This window comes from Jaculus jaculus, chromosome 8 (assembly GCF_020740685.1).
Source record: "Jaculus jaculus isolate mJacJac1 chromosome 8, mJacJac1.mat.Y.cur, whole genome shotgun sequence".
Lineage (NCBI taxonomy): Eukaryota > Metazoa > Chordata > Mammalia > Rodentia > Dipodidae > Jaculus > Jaculus jaculus.
In genome coordinates, this window is record NC_059109.1 from 7,067,279 (window position 1) to 7,083,291 (window position 16,013).

General features: G+C 43.4%; 1 protein-coding gene across 1 annotated transcript in view; it reads left to right on the forward strand.

Moving 5' to 3' along the window:
- Nucleotides 1–16,013, forward strand: part of Dnah8 (dynein axonemal heavy chain 8) — a 313,617-nt gene that overhangs the window by 112,903 nt on the left and 184,701 nt on the right. The window contains exons 36-45 of the mRNA XM_045156110.1: nucleotides 244–484; nucleotides 1,920–2,119; nucleotides 4,528–4,681; nucleotides 7,175–7,338; nucleotides 9,049–9,151; nucleotides 10,457–10,561; nucleotides 11,207–11,368; nucleotides 12,489–12,713; nucleotides 14,131–14,303; nucleotides 15,203–15,381. Of these exons, the coding sequence (XP_045012045.1) occupies nucleotides 244–484; nucleotides 1,920–2,119; nucleotides 4,528–4,681; nucleotides 7,175–7,338; nucleotides 9,049–9,151; nucleotides 10,457–10,561; nucleotides 11,207–11,368; nucleotides 12,489–12,713; nucleotides 14,131–14,303; nucleotides 15,203–15,381 (1,706 nt within the window). The remainder of the gene's footprint in view (nucleotides 1–243; nucleotides 485–1,919; nucleotides 2,120–4,527; nucleotides 4,682–7,174; nucleotides 7,339–9,048; nucleotides 9,152–10,456; nucleotides 10,562–11,206; nucleotides 11,369–12,488; nucleotides 12,714–14,130; nucleotides 14,304–15,202; nucleotides 15,382–16,013) is intronic.

The following is a 16,013-nucleotide window of genomic DNA, read 5'->3' on the forward strand; positions in this document are numbered from 1 at the left end:
GGCGTAGCGGTTAAGGCGTTTGCCTGCAGAGTGAAGGGACCCAGGTTCAATTCCCCAGGACCCACGTTAGCCAGATGCACAAGGGGGCGCACGCGTCTGGAGTTCGTTTGCAGTGGTTGGATGTCCTGGCGCACCCATTCTGTCTCTCTGTCTGCCTCTCTTCTCTCCTCTCTTTCTTTGCTTTCAAATAAATAAATAAAATTAAAAAATATTATTTAAAAATTTTCCCTTTCTCCCTGGAAGATGTCGTAAACTCCCGAAGGGACTTAAAGATTGGCAAGCTTTTCTGGATCTCAAGAAAAGAATTGATGATTTCAGTGAGTCATGCCCTCTACTAGAAATGATGACCAATAAGGCCATGAAACAGAGACACTGGGACCGTATCTCTGAGTTAACTGGAACCCCATTCGACGTGGAGTCTGATTCCTTTTGTCTTAAAAATATCATGGAAGCACCACTCCTTAAAAACAAGGATGATATTGAGGTATGGAACTGTATGAGATCTTACTAATGCTCCACTATATAAAAATGTTTTCTTTTCTTTTCTGAGAATGGCACAAGTAGGCATTTTAGCTGGGCATGGTGGCAAATGCCTTTGGTCCCAGAACTTGGGAGGCAGAGGTAGGAGGATCGCTGTGAGTTCGAGGCCACCCTGAGACTGCACATTGAATTTCAGGTCAGCCTAGGCTAGAATGATACCCTATCTCAAAAAAAAAAAAAAAAACACAAAAAACATAAAACAAAAGAAAAAACTCATTTTATTATATATATATATGTATGTATGTATATGTATATTTTCTTTTTTCATTTTGATAAGTAGTTTTGATCACTATAGTCCTTGAAATGAGGTTAGAATTTTTATCTACTTGTTCTCAGTAGCTTGTATAGATATTTCTTATACTTGTTGAATAATAATTGATAGCAAAGTTACCTTTAAGCTAGTTACCCATAAGGCTAGTGTCACTGGTTGAAAATGTTTGTATAAAAGACAGATGAGGGCTGGAGAGATGGCTTAGCAGTTAGGCACTTGCCTGTGAAGTCCAAGAACCCCAGTTCGAGGCTTGATTCCCCAGGACCCACATAAGCCAGATGCACAAGGTAGCACATGCACCTGGAGTTCATTTGCAGTGGCTGGAGGCCCTGGTGCACCCATTCTCTCTCTCTCTATCTGCCTCTTTAAAGCTCTGTCTGTCTGTCACTCTCAAATAAATAAATAAAAATAAACAAAAGACAGATGAGAGCTGGATAGATGGCTTAGCTGTTAAGGCATTTGGTACGAAGCCCAAGGACCCAGGTTTGATTCTCCAGGTCCCATGTAAGCCAGATGCACAAGGTGGTGCATGCGTCTGGAGTGGCCCTGGCATGCCTGTTCTCTCTCTCTCTCTCTCTCTCTTTGTCTCAAATAAAAATGAAAAATTTTTAAAAAGACAGATGAGGGCTGGAGAGATGGCTCAGCAGTTAAGATGCTTGCCAGCTAAGTATAACACCCGGGGTTTGATTCCCCAGTACCAACGTAAAGCCAAAAATAAATAAGTAAATAAAATAAAATAAAAATAGAACATAATCAAGGGAAAAAGAAGTGATTTGAATACCATTTTCTCATGTAAGGGCAGAGACAAACAATTAGCAGCCAGTGGAGAGGTTCTGGTGATTCACTGAGCCTAGTGACTTCTGTGATTTTTTTTTTTTTTTTTTTTGGTTTTTAGAGGTAGGGTCTCACTCTGGCTCAGGCTGACCTGGAATTCACTATGTAGTCTCAGGGTGGCCTCGAACTCTTGGCGATCCTCCTACCTCTGCCTCCCGAGTGCTGGGATTAAAGGCGTGTGCCACCACGCCCGGCTGTGATTTTTTTTTTTTTTAATGGTGCACTTAATTTGGAGTTAAAATGTTCTGACACATTCTCTGATCTCCTTCTGCAGGACATTTGCATATCGGCCATTAAGGAAAAGGACATTGAAGCCAAGCTGACTCAGGTGGTTGAGAACTGGACCAACCAAAACCTGAGTTTTGCGGCGTTTAAGGGCAAGGGAGAGCTCCTGCTCAAAGGAACCGAATCGGGAGAAATCATCACCCTCATGGAGGACAGTTTAATGGTCCTGGGTTCTTTGCTAAGCAACAGGTAATTTAATCCCATAATTTGGAACAGGTTTTAATTTGGTATTTATGATTTACAGTCATAAAATACTAGGAAAAAGTTTTGCAGCTGTGGCATTCCAGACAATTCTTTAAAAAATTATTTTTTTTTCTGATTTATTTATTTATATTTTTTTCAAGGTAGAGTCTCACTCTAGCCCAGGCTGACCTGGAATTCACTATGTAGTCTCAGGGTGGCCTCGAACTCACAGCAATCCTCCTACCTCTGCCTCCCGAGTGCTGGGATTAAAGGTGTGCACCACCACGCCCCCAGATGATTTATTTATTTATTAGAGAAAGAGAGAGGGAGGGGGAGATAGAGTGAGAGTGAGAATGGGCATGCCCCAGCCTCTAGCCACTGCAAACAAACTACAGATGCATGCGCTACCATGTGCATCTGGCTTATATGGGACGTGGAGAATTGAACCTAGGTCTTTCGGCTTCATAGGCATGTACCTTAATCGCCTGGCCATCTCTCCAGCCCCCAGAAATACTTCCCTTCCCTTCCAGTTCTCAACCATCCCTATATGAAAGGTTCATTTTTCTGAAGAATTACAGCCACTTCACAACTTACCAGTAGCTATACCACTATAGAACAAGATTCTTGGGCTGGAGAGATGGCTTAGTGGTTAAGGCACATGCCTACAAAGCCTAAGGACCCAGGTTTGATTCTCTAAGTCCCATGTAAGCCAGATGCACAAGGTGGCACATGCTTCTGGAGTTTGTTTGCAGTGGCTAGAGGCCCCGCATGCCCGTTCTCACTCTCTCTCCTTCTCTCTCTGACTGTAATAAATAAAAAAAATTAGCCGGGCGTGGTGGCGCACGCCTTTAATCCCAGCACTCGGGAGGCAGAGATAGGAGGATCACCGAGAGTTCGAGGCCACCCTGAGACTCCATGGCGAATTCCAGGTCAGCCTGAGCCAGAGTGAGACCCTACCTCGAAAAACCAAAAAAAAAAAAAAAAAAAAAAAAAATTAAAAAATACTATATTAAATAAAAGAACATGACTCTTCCCCCCCCACCCAGCAATGTTTAATTGCTAAGCTACTTTAGGAGGAATGGGGTTAAGACTCTTTTCAATACTGCTCCCTAGGAAATACCGTCACCCCACGGAAGGCAGTCTGTTGTTTATCTATTTGAGAGAGAGAGAGAGAGAGAGAAAGAGAGAGAGAGAGAGAACCTCTAGCCACTGCAAATGAACTCCAGATGCCTGCCACCACCTGGCTTTATGTGGGTCCTGGGGAATTGAACCTGGGGCCTTTGGCTTTGCCAGCAAGCAAGCGACTTAACTGCTAAGTCATCTCTCCAGCCATGCCCGTCACTTCTTCATGACTTCCATTCTTTTTTTTTTTTGGTTTTTCGAGGTAGGGTCTCACTCTGGCTCAGGCTGACCTGGAATTCACTATGTAGTCTCAGGGTGGCCTTGAACTCTCAGCGATCCTCCTACCTCTGCCTCCCGAGTGCTGGGATTAAAGGTGTGTGCCACCACGCCCGGCTCATGACTTCCATTCTTTTACTGGCCCTATCTCTATTGTACTCAGTTTTGTGGATACCAACCCCCCCCAAACAAATACTTCAGCCAGTCCTGCTGATCAGAAGACAGGAGCCATGCCATTTTGGGTGGCTGCCTTGGCTTTCTAGCACTGAAGAATCTGTGGCAATGCCTGGTGGAAGTTGTGGCCTCTGGTGACAAAGATAAACCTATAAGTAAACAGCTAACCTCAAGCTTGACCTTAACTTTGCCCACATTAGTCTGGGGGTGTCTCACCTTCTTTCCCTCATAGGGAGCTCATTCGTCTTGTCCCTTTAAGGAAGGTCTGTCTCTTGAATGGATCCTTTAAGTCTAGATGCAATAATGCTACAGACCAGTAGCAAATAGGCTCTCCTATGGTGTTGCTTTCAAGACAACCTCTGACTGGAAAAGCATCTTATTCCTTATTTTCTTTCTTTCCTTTTTAAAAACTGTTTTATTTATTTAGTTATTTGTAAGTGGGGGGGGGGTTGGGCATGCCAGGGTCTCCTGCCACTGAAAATGAACTCCAGATGCACGCACCACTTAGTGTACATGGCTTTACCTGGGTACTGGAGAATGGAACTCAGACCATCAGCCTCCTTGTTACTTTCTTATTCCCAGGAGCAACAAACGCTATTACTTTCCTGGATCTCTGTGCCATCAGACATACCCCTTTTCCTCTTCCATGACTGACATGTGAGAACCATTTGTAAAATGACTGTAATTCTATGAGGTTCATTTTTCCATAAAAATCAGAAATGTTATTAGCTATATGTTTGCTAGAAAGTACTTTTTTTTGGACCAAAGAATGTTTACTTTGTTAGGCCATATTATTATCTAACCTTCCTTGAAACATAGTATTTTTAATCCTTTCTTTTTAGATATAATGCACCATTTAAGAAAAGTATCCAGAATTGGGTGTATAAATTGTCCACTTCCTCAGATATCATTGAAGAGTGGCTGGTGGTACAGAACCTTTGGGTCTATCTTGAAGCTGTCTTTGTCGGTGGAGATATTGCTAAACAGCTGCCTCAGGTAAATACAATGCCTGCAGTTATGGATAAAAGTATCTGGTGAGGCAGGGCTGGTGGTATAAGCCTGTCATCCCAGCTAGAGAAGATGAAGCAAGAGGGTCACAGGTTCAAGGCCTCCCTGGGCTACCTAGTGAGTTCAAGGAGAGCCTGCACAATGAAGTGAGACGGCCTCAGAATGGAAAGTAAAAAGAGGGCTGGTAATATAGCTCAGTGGTGAAGTTATTGCCTAACATGTGCAAGGTCCTAGGTTCAATTATCAGTAATACATGCACATGCATGCATGCGCGCGTGTACACACACACACACACACACACACACACACACACACACACACACACTGTTTGGTGTTATAGCAGTTACTTTCTCGTTGCTGTGTTAAAATACTCAACTAGAAGCAGCTTAAGAAAGGAAGGAGGTCTGGAGAGAAGGCTTAGCAGTTAAGGCTCTTGCCTGTGAAGCCTGAGGACTCATGTTTGACTCTCCAGGTCCCACAAGGTGATGTAAGCATGTGAGGTTGCACATGTGCACAAGATGGCATACATGTCTGGAGTTCAATCGCAGAGGTCCTAGTGTGCCAGTTCTCTCTCATAAACACACACGCACACACACACACACACACACACACACACGAAAGTAAAAGAAAGGAAAGAAGGAAAAGGTTTATTTCAACTTATAGGTTCAAGGGGACATTTCATTCACAGCCAGGAAAGCAGTTATCCCGTGTCACGTCTTCCCTTCAGCAGGGAGGAAGTAGATAGAACAAGTGAGTCTGGGCTGTAACACCCCAGTGACACTTTTCCTTGAGCAAGGCTCCACTTCCTAAAGGTCCCACAGCCTCGCCCCAGAATGGCACCCACTGGGGATTAAGTATTCATAGGCATTAGTCTTGGGAGGCATTTTATACTCAAATCACACAGGAGTTACCTATATCTTTGTGAAAGACTTCCCAAAGACATATGGTCAAATCGTGATAAATTATGTCGGGGGTTGGCAAACTATGGCTCATTCACCTACTTAAAAATAAAGTTTGGGGCTGGAGAAATGGGTCAGTGTGGCTAAGACCCTTGCCTGTAAAACCTAAGGACCAAGTTCAATTCCCTAGTACACACATAAAACCAGATGTACAACGTGGCACATGCTTCTGGAGTGTTTGAAGTGGCTAAATGCCCTGGCATGCTTGTTCTTATTCTCTCTCAAATAAAATAAATATGAAATACATATTTTTAAAATAAAGATTTTTTTGGCTAGAGAGATGGTTCAGTGGTTAAAGGTACTTGCTTGCAAAACCTGATGGCCTAGAGTTCGATTCCCCAGTACCCACATAAAGCCAGATGCACAAAGTGGCACATTGTTTCTCTCCTTGCAAATAATCAATAAGAAAGGTTAAAAAATAAAGTTTTATTAGGACACACATACAAGAGGTGCTGATCTCTGATTTACTCTAGTCAAAAGAAGAAACATAGTTTCAAACAGTGAAAAATATTGAGAAGGTGTACTTCCAAATTAGTAACACTAAATTATAATAGTTTATCTTTGCCAAGAGTTAGCCTTGTTACAATCCTCTGAGAATAATATTAATCTATGTTCTATAAGCACAAATGAACCATTAGTAAATCCACTAATTGCCCATTAGGAATATGTTGTGGGCAAAGAAACAGTCTATAGTGAAACTTTTAAAATCCCTGTACTGGGATCTTTAAAATAAACATCAATAACTGATGTTTAGACTGTGAACTTAACTTTCTCTTATAAAGATTAGCCCACTTTTCCTAAATTTCTCTTTTCTTTAGACAGGACCTATGTAGATAATAAATCAAGGATAAAAGATGAAAGTGATTCATTTCTCTTTGTAATACATTTTTAGAATATGAAGCTAAAAGATTGTCTTTTTAATTATAAAATTTTATGTTTAAACGAGACAAGAATATGCCAATTTCTGGAGGCTTTTTTTTTTTTTTTTTTTTTTGCAATTGAATGAAACACTTCATGTTGCCCATAGTAAATAGAAATTTTTCATTTGCAAAAAAATGTAAATGAAGCTTCGTCTGGGTTTTCACTGTTTTTTTTTTTTCTTTTCCCTGAGGTACCAAGGAGCTGTAATTATTCCAAGGACCCCAAGATCAAATTATTTTCATGCTTCTTCAGTTTGCTCATCAAACCAAAACACCTGGGGTGCTAAAAGACTAGATTCGAACTTTCAGTTGATAGCTCTGCAAATTAATCATGTGGTACTTCAAAAACATATCAAATGTGGGGAAACAAATAAGTGATAATAAACCCCATTGTGACAAAGCAGTATTCTTAATAAGCAGCTTTTATAAGTTTGGGGTTTTGTTCTTTGGAATTAATTCAGATGGAAAAAAAATGTTTTTAAATTATGTAGACTGAGATTAATAGAGGCTGGTTTGAAGAGCCATGAGAAATTCCAAAGTGAAGAGCTCGCCTTTTCAATTATGTAGATGCTAATCTTTACCGACTTTGGATTTGTCTTTAGGAAGCGAAACGTTTCCAGAATATCGATAAGTCATGGATAAAAATAATGCAGAGAGCTCATGAGAATCCCAACGTAATTAGTTGCTGTGTGGGAGATGAAACCATGGGGCAGCTTCTGCCGCATTTACATGAACAGCTGGAGGTGTGTCAGAAGTCCTTGACAGGGTAAGACTGGAGTTTGGCCCTTACCTGTTTTCTCTGTGATGCTTTGTCCCAGACCAGTCACTAGTGCTGACTGTGTATCTGGTTTCATAGGGATGGTGGTGAAAGTAGAACTATGAATTTACAGGACACAGAAGTTAAATTTTTTTCTGTAAGAAAGACACCTTTGATTAAGCAAAAGAAACTTCTTCTCTCCCAGCTCTGGAGGAAGGCAGTCTGACTGAAATCAAGGGAGCTCGTGGGGAGTCATAGTTCTGAGTTGCGTGGCTTGTGTGGGTGACTAACTCCTGTCTGTCTCTTTCCTGGCCTTCTCCTCTCTTATGAAGACACTTGTCATTGGTGTAAGGTTCACCTGGGGAATACTAGGTCTTTTTGAGACCCTTAAATTCATTACACGTTCCAAGATCCCTTTTCCAAATAAGGTCACCTTAGAGATGCCAGGAAGCAGCATGCGTACTTATCTTTTGGGGGGACTACCACTGAACCCATTGAGCCTTGGAGTAGAGAACACCAAGAGAACAGCTGACAAGACCAATTCATAGATAATTTTCTTCAAGAAATTTCAAGAATTTTTTTCTCTTGAGTTTGAGTTCATTCTTGATTTCCATTTGAAATAAAAGGACGATTTGTCCTTGTCAAATTTACGCCTCTGTCTTGACTTCATAGGTAGGTGTCCCTCCCCTGTTCCATTCTCAACATGTCCCAGTTGGTAGATCAATATACATTCATCTTGGCTTTAAGCCACGAGGTGCCCCAGACTCTTGTTCATTTTTTATTTATTTATTTGAGAGCAACAGACACAGGGAGAAAGACAGATAGAGGGAGAGAGAGAAAATGGGCGCGCCAGGGCTTCTAGCCTCTGCAAACGAACTCCAGACGCGTGAGCCCCCTTGTGTATCTGGCTAAACTGGGACCTGGGGAACCGAGCCTCGAACCGGGGTCCTTAGGCTTCACAGGCAAGCACTTAACCGCTAAGCCATCTCTCCAGCCCTGCCCCAGACTCTTAAGGTCACAGGAGGGCTCCTGATGAGAAGACAGTTGGCTGATGGTGGATGGTCTTGTTTGCAACCCTTTCTCCATCTCCCCACTTAGTTTCCCAAGTGCCGTCCGTGATGCTGAAATGGGGTTTTTGAGGTTCAGAAAAAGCTCATGAACTCCAACCTTTTGGTTTCTGTCTGTGTTCAACCAAGAACTGAAATAAACAGACTGATCAGGATAAATTATAAATCATTACATTTATTTAGGGGAGTTTGTGAATCAAGTGAGGGTGCTGGAACGGGGGATCCTCCTACCTCTGCCTCCCGAGTGCTGGGATCAAAGGCGTGCGCCACCACGCCCGGCTGGGACTGGGCTTTTTTAAAAACGAGGCCAGCGTAGCTGCGTAGAGGGGCTGCTGCGAAGAGATGAGACTGGGTCACAGGCTGGATTCCAGTTCTGCTGAAGCAGGTGGCCGGTTCTCTATTTAGGCGCCCTCTTTGGGCCCTTCCCTTAGCTGCCTGTACAGAAAGAGAGCCACCGTGCTCCTACTCCTCCCCCCCTTGGAGCATGGACTTTGGTTTTCACGGAACATTCCAGAAGCCGGCAGGAAAGGCCTAGCAAGCGTTTGCCAAATCATCTCACTGGAGATGTTAGTGACTGTGCCTTGGTTGAAAACGAAATGTATTAATTCAGAAAGGGCTGCCATGGTAACACACTGTTGACATTACCCCGAAGGTATCTGGAGAAGAAGCGTTTATTATTCCCTCGGTTCTTCTTCGTGTCGGATCCAGTTCTCCTGGAAATCCTTGGACAGGCCAGTGATTCCCACACCATCCAGGTACGCCCCGCGCATCTGCGGTCGACGTTTCTCTTTCCACAGCATGTGTAATCGAGAACGCAGACGTGTGGGACCTCGTGGTACAACACTCATGCATCTGACCCCAAGGACGCCAATATAATTACCAGCTTAGCAGTGCAGGCTAATGGACGGGTGTCAGAAATCACCCTGATTATAAAGTGTCCTCTTTTCTATGGACCCAAGAGCCTATCAGCCAGACATAGTTCCTTGCTAAGCCTCTCACTTGCCGCACTTCCTAATTTTCCTGTGTCTCAGAGTCCTTGCCAGTAAAATTGGGACATTAAGGGTTCCCACCTCGTAGACCTGTCATGAGGCTCACGGGAGGTGATGTATGGCATGCAGCACTTACTCAATGCAGCTCATCGTTAATAAGTTTACTTTTGGTGTTCTTAGACCCACTATATCCCTGTTTCCTTCTAGACCGTTCCTCGGGTGCTCTTAGCTGTTGTCAAGGGCAGTATTTCAGTAGGAAGAGAACAACTATGGAGCCCTGGGTGTGGAGAGCCTGGAAGAGGTCACCCTAGGGCCCGTTCTGGTTTGGGGATGCGCCAACTGACCATTAGTTAATTCTTGAGAGTTTTGTAGATGAGGAAAGGGAGGAAGGACACTGTGTAAGATGAGAAAGGGGAAGGAAGAGTTGAGAGAGAAGGCCGAGGGGCCTGTCCCTAAGACGAAGGCTGGCTTGGGATGGTGTGTTCAGTGACCATCCGGAGGATGAAGTTCATTAGTCTCGTCTGTATTATGAGAGGAGCCTTTGCAGGATTTGGAAAGAAAACATTCCATAGGGTTGTTATTGTGTTTTTTTGGAAGGGGGTGCGTTTCTAGCACAGGCTGACCTGGAGTTCACTGTGTAGTCTCAGGGTGGCCTTGAACTCACAGCGATCCACTTGCCTCCTGAGTGCTAGGATTAAAAGCCACCATGCCCGGCTTATAGATTTTTAAAAACTGGGCCTCAGGTGTACATGTAATCAATCCCAGCCCTCAGGAGGTTAAGGCAAGAGGATCAGAGTTCAAGACCAGACTGGGCTACGTATTGAGTTTTAGGCTAACCTGAGCTATATATGGAGACATGTTCTATACATACATATATACCATGGACCTTTGAGTTAGTCAAGGGTCAAGATACTCTCTTGTTTTTTTTTTTGTTTGTTTGTTTTGAGACAAATATATAAATTCTCTTTCATAAAGATAAAAAATACTAAGATTTTAAGAAGCACCCCAGTATCCTTTGTGTCCAGCCTCTTGTGTAACAAACATCCTGGCTGTCTCTTGTGTTTCTTACAGCCACATCTCCCTGCAGTGTCTGACAATATAAATGAGGTGACCTTTCACCCAAAAGACTATGATCGGATGATGGCTGTCATCTCAAGAGAAGGAGAAAAAATAGTGGTAATGTACTTAAAAAAAAACTTGCCATTAGGATTTTCTGAAAATTTTAGGCTGGGATTGGAGAGATGGCTCAGAGGTTAAAGGCACTTGCTTGCAAAGCTCATTAGCCCAGGTTTGATTCCCTGTAGGACCCACAGAAAAGCTAAATGTCAAGTGGTTCATGTATCTGGTGTTCATTGCAGTTGAAAGAGACTGTGGTGTGTACACACACACACACACACACACACACACACACACACACACAGAGAGAGAGAGAGAGAGAGAGAGAGAGAGAGAAATGCATTCAAATAAGTGAATGAATAAGATTTAAAAATTTTAAGTTGAGAAAAATATAATTCTCTAATAAAAAATAAAGGGGTGGGTTATATTTCTACAGCTATAATTTTGTTATGAACTAGTTTAGACGAATTGTTTAACTTCTCCAAGACTCATTTTTATCACCAATAACATGAATGTTTATATGGTCTCTATAGTTCCTTCCAATTATACTATTAGGTGGTTTTACTCAAAATAGTTTGCATAAACAATGAAGCAATTTAATTTTCATTGAGGCAGTATAGTTCATCAAATCAAGCATGTGCCAGTTAGCAGGAGTGCCACATTAATAATTTGTAGTTATGACACGGTTGTGACATTGTTTTTTAGTTGGATAATTCCGTTATGGCCAAGGGTCCTGTGGAGATTTGGCTTTTGGACTTGTTAAAAGTGCAGATGTTGTCATTACATAATATAATTCGGTCTGCATTCTATCAAATCAGCGATTCGGGATTTCAGCTCTTACCTTTCCTCCAGCACTTTCCAGCACAGGTGAGAATGCACAGCATTTACTAATTAAAAGATGTGGAAATAGGGGAGGGGAAAGAGCTTAGGGCTCCAAAACGTGGAGGATGTGGTCATTTTGAATTAGAGAGGTCAGCTTACCCTCAGTTAACCTCAGCTCCCAATTTACACCGTTCCAGGCCAGCAGGGGGCGCACCACTTTTCTCTCATCCTTAAAGGCATACACTGAGAGTCAAACTACATGTGGGGGATTTCCTTCTACGAGCATACATACACACACCTATACCTGTGCCTCTCTATATGTCTCTCTTTATCTAAATCGATCTCTGTAGAGAAACAGGATGCAGATATAGAACAGACATGGGTATTTATATGCATAAGCATACCTTTCCAGACTTGGAGCGGGGGTTTTCATGAACAGCTCTGGTGGCCCATGTCTCTTAGAAGGCTGAACCCACTGTAAGAGCCTGGTGTGATGGTGCACACCTTTTACCCCAGCACTGGGGAGGCAGGGGTAGGAGGATTGCTGTGAGTTTGAGGTCAGCCTGGGGCTACAGAGTGAGTTCCAGGTCAGCTTGGACTAGAGTGAGACCCCACCTCAAAAACAAATGAACAAGCTGGGCGTGGTGGTGCACCCCTTTAATCCCAGCACTCGGGAGGCAGAGGTAGGAGGATCACCGTGAGTTGGAGGCCACCCTGGGACTCCATAGTGAATTCCAGGTCAGCCTGGGCTAGAGTGTGACTCTACCTCAAAAAAACCAAAAACCAAAACAACAACAACAACAAAAAACCCCACAAACAAATAAAAACACCATAGGAAACATTTTCATTCAATATAACTGAAAAGTGAGAATTTTTCCATAAATAGTGTGAGATAGAAGAAAAGAGTATCCAAAGAAAATATTGGTGCTTTTTTTTTTTTTTTTTGCCCAAGTTACATTTTTTTCTCTCACCTATTCCTTCCAGCCTATACTCCAAATCACATTATAAAAGTCCAGACATAGAATCAATCCATACTATAGAGAATATATAGGGAAGTGCTGGTCTCTTTTTCAGTCTTAAAATGAATAGGACCCTGCTTGCTTTCCTGGGTACACCCAAAGGACCCCCAGATTGTATTGTAGATTTACATATGCTGTGCTTGTAGGTTGGGCTTCTGGGAATTCAGATGTTGTGGACTCGTGACTCGGAAGAGGCATTGAATAACGCGAAAGATGACAGGAGAATCATGCAAATAACCAACCAGAAGTTTCTGGATATTCTGAACACTCTTATTAGTCAGACGACACACGACCTATCCAAGTTTGACAGAGTGAAGTTTGAAACCCTAATCACCATCCATGTGCATCAGAGAGACATTTTTGATGACTTGGTAAAGTATCTCTCTTCCTACATCAAAGCAATTCAGTATGCTAATTAAACATGGTAATCAGAGGTAGGAGGATGGCTGAGAGTTCAAGGCCAGCCTGAGACTACACAGTGAATGAATTCCAGGTCAGCCTGGGCTAGCGTGAGACCCTACCTCAAAAAACCAACAAAACAAAACAAAGCCCCCAAAACACACAAAAACAACAACAACCAAAAAAAACCACAACAACAAAAAACATGGTAATCAAAGTAATATATATTGAGCTGAGAAGATTGCTCAGCCGTTGAGGACACCTGCTGCAAACACGAGGGTCTGAGGGACCCTAGGTTTAGTAATTTCTTAGCTGTGACCATCCATGGCCGTAACCCAGGTCTTGTGAGGAATGGAGACTCAAGAATCACTGGGGGTCACGGACCCAAAAGAAACAGCAGAGCAGAACAGAAATTGCAGCTCTGAGCTGATGAACACAAAGCTAATGAGCACAAAAAAGAGGACCTGGCATTCTATTCCGGCCTCTGCCACGTGCACACAAGGCGTGTGCTTCTTAGATGCACATACGTACGAGCGTACTATACACAGACCATATCACAGACCGCACCACACAAACAACACACTCCCCAAAAATGGTTTTAAAAAAATATTCAAGGGCTGGAGAGAGGGCTTAGCAGTTAAGGTTCCCAGCGGAAGGTCACGAAGCACCTCGGAATGTGGAAGTGGTGGGGTGGCGTCTCTCCTAATGGGCCAGTGTGAGAGCTCGCACCCATGGTGGTGAGAACCTGGAACCCCTTCTCCCTCAGCACAGGCCACAGGGCGGGGGTCAGGAAGACACGTGTGCACGGATAACCATGCATTTCCCTGCTTACTGCCTTCTAGACCATCCCCCACACCCTCCCATGGTCCCCTGGAGCCCCAACGCTCCTTCTTTCTCCTGAGCTCTGACACGTGAGCTGAGCTCACGCTGGGCAGACCTGGGTATTTACCTTTTATCTTCCTTCCTGACTTCTCCTGTTTATTGTGGTTTTCGTTTGGATGTTTCTTTCTCTGAGTTCCCCTCGCTGACCTGTAGACCAGATCAGGTCCTCTTGCTACATGGTTCCGTGGACCTCGAGTTTCTTCGGTAGGGTGTTTTATACTGGATCGAAATGGCTAGTTTCACTGCTTGCCTTTTGCTCTTTGACTGTGAGTTCCAGAAAGCACCAAACATGTCTGTGTTCGCCCAGCACATGTCAGGCATAAGAAGGAAAACAGTAAATATTTATTAAATGAAGGTGATTAAATTTTCACTGGCTGAAGACCAATAACTATTCATTAAATGAAAACTGATAAGTTCACAAATGAGCAAAAAATCCTGTTCGCATGTTTCCGTTTCATGTTATTGCCACCCAGCACCTAACTTCTTCATATTTTGTATTTTTTTAAGGTAAAAATGCACATCAAATCAGTTACTGATTTTGAATGGCTGAAACAGAGCAGATTCTATTTTAAGGAAGATTTGGATCAAACTGTCGTATCGATTACAGACGTTGATTTTATTTACCAAAATGAATTTCTGGGATGCACCGACCGCCTGGTTATCACTCCATTGACAGATAGGTAGGGCACCTCGGATCTGTGCTTCCACTTGGGAATTAAATAACATGCTCAATAGTGTCTTAAAGTTGCATTTGAAATATTAATGGAAGCCCATTGGCTGTCACGTTTGGTCTGTGCCAGTTCATCAAAACTAGTCTAACAATGAAATTTGTTGTTTTGTTTGAATGAGCATGTATGTTAAATTTCTATGAAGTAGAAAAAGGTAAGGGAATAAAAGCAAGATTAAATGTTGACTATGAGCAACTTAATAATGAATTTTCATGGAGAAATACCCCTGTAACTACAAAGTAAGTTATTAATATTGCAAAAAAGGATAGTGCTTTTGATATCATTGAATTTAGACTCCTGGGAATTTCATTTGTTTGCTTGCTTTTTTTATTACTTATTTATTTAGGTGCAAGCACAGGGAGCCAGAGAAAAGGGAGCCAGAGGGAACAGAGACGGGAGGGGCGGTGGGGAGGGATGGACACACCAGGGCCTCTAGCCACTGCAAACAGACTCCAGATGCACGCACCACCTGGTGCGTCTGGCTTTACGTGGGTACTGGGGAATCGAACCAGGGTCACTAGGCTTTGCAGGCAAGCGCCTTAACCACCAAGCCATCTCTCCAGCTCTCGTTTTGTTGTTGAGGTCGGGTGGTCCTCCAGCCTCTGCCTCTCGGGAGCTGGGATTACAATAGTGCAACAACATGGCTGGACAGTCTTCGGTTTCTCAGACGTGGAAGTTGTCGCATAACGTGGAGTTTTCCTGGCCAGGCCTGACATAGCCGACGACAGATCCCCTCACCGTTCCTTCTAGTACATGACCGCGGGCAGTGCTTGGTGGAGCGCCGTGATAATCAGGCCCTTCTACTAGCATTGGGCTGACCTTGTCTGTGACCTGTGCTGCCCACGTTGCAGGTGCTACATCACGCTGGCGCAGGCTCTGGGCATGAACATGGGAGGTGCGCCAGCAGGCCCCGCGGGCACCGGCAAGACGGAAACCACGAAGGACATGGGCAGGTGTCTGGGGAAATACGTGGTTGTGTTCAACTGCTCCGATCAAATGGATTTCAGAGGCCTGGGAAGGATTTTCAAAGGCAAGTGTCAAGATAATGTTCAGTTATGTTCGGTGAAGGTTTTATTTATTTATTTTTTGTTTGAGGTAGGGTCTTGCTTTAGCCCGGGCTGACCTGGAATTTGTTTTGTGGTCTCAGGCTGCCCTTGAACTCTCAGCAATCCTTGTTCCTCAGTCTCTTGGGTGCTGGGATTAAATGTATGCGCCACAATTGCCCATTAATATTATGTCCTGGTAGAAATCTAAAAGTACCGTATAGATCAGCATCAGTATAGTTTGTTTTATGTGATGTTGCTATTGTTGCACTTTGAATTACTGTCAGAAACCACCTTACAAAGAAAAGCTTATGGGAGGAAAGGTTTTATTTTGGCTTCAAGACTCAAGGGGAAGTTCCATGATGGCATGAGCAGAGGGTGGACATCACCTCCTGGCCAACATCAGGTGGTCAATAGCAGCAGGACAGTGTACCCAACACTGGCTATAGTCCCCATAAGCCCACTCCCAACATTACATCATCTCCAAGAGGCTCCAATTCCCAAATTGCCCCCAGCTGGGGACATAGCATTCGGAGCACATAAGTTTATGAGGGACATCTGAATCAAGCCACCACAGCTATTTTCTCTATCAAAGATGACCAGACCTCATCAGCTACAG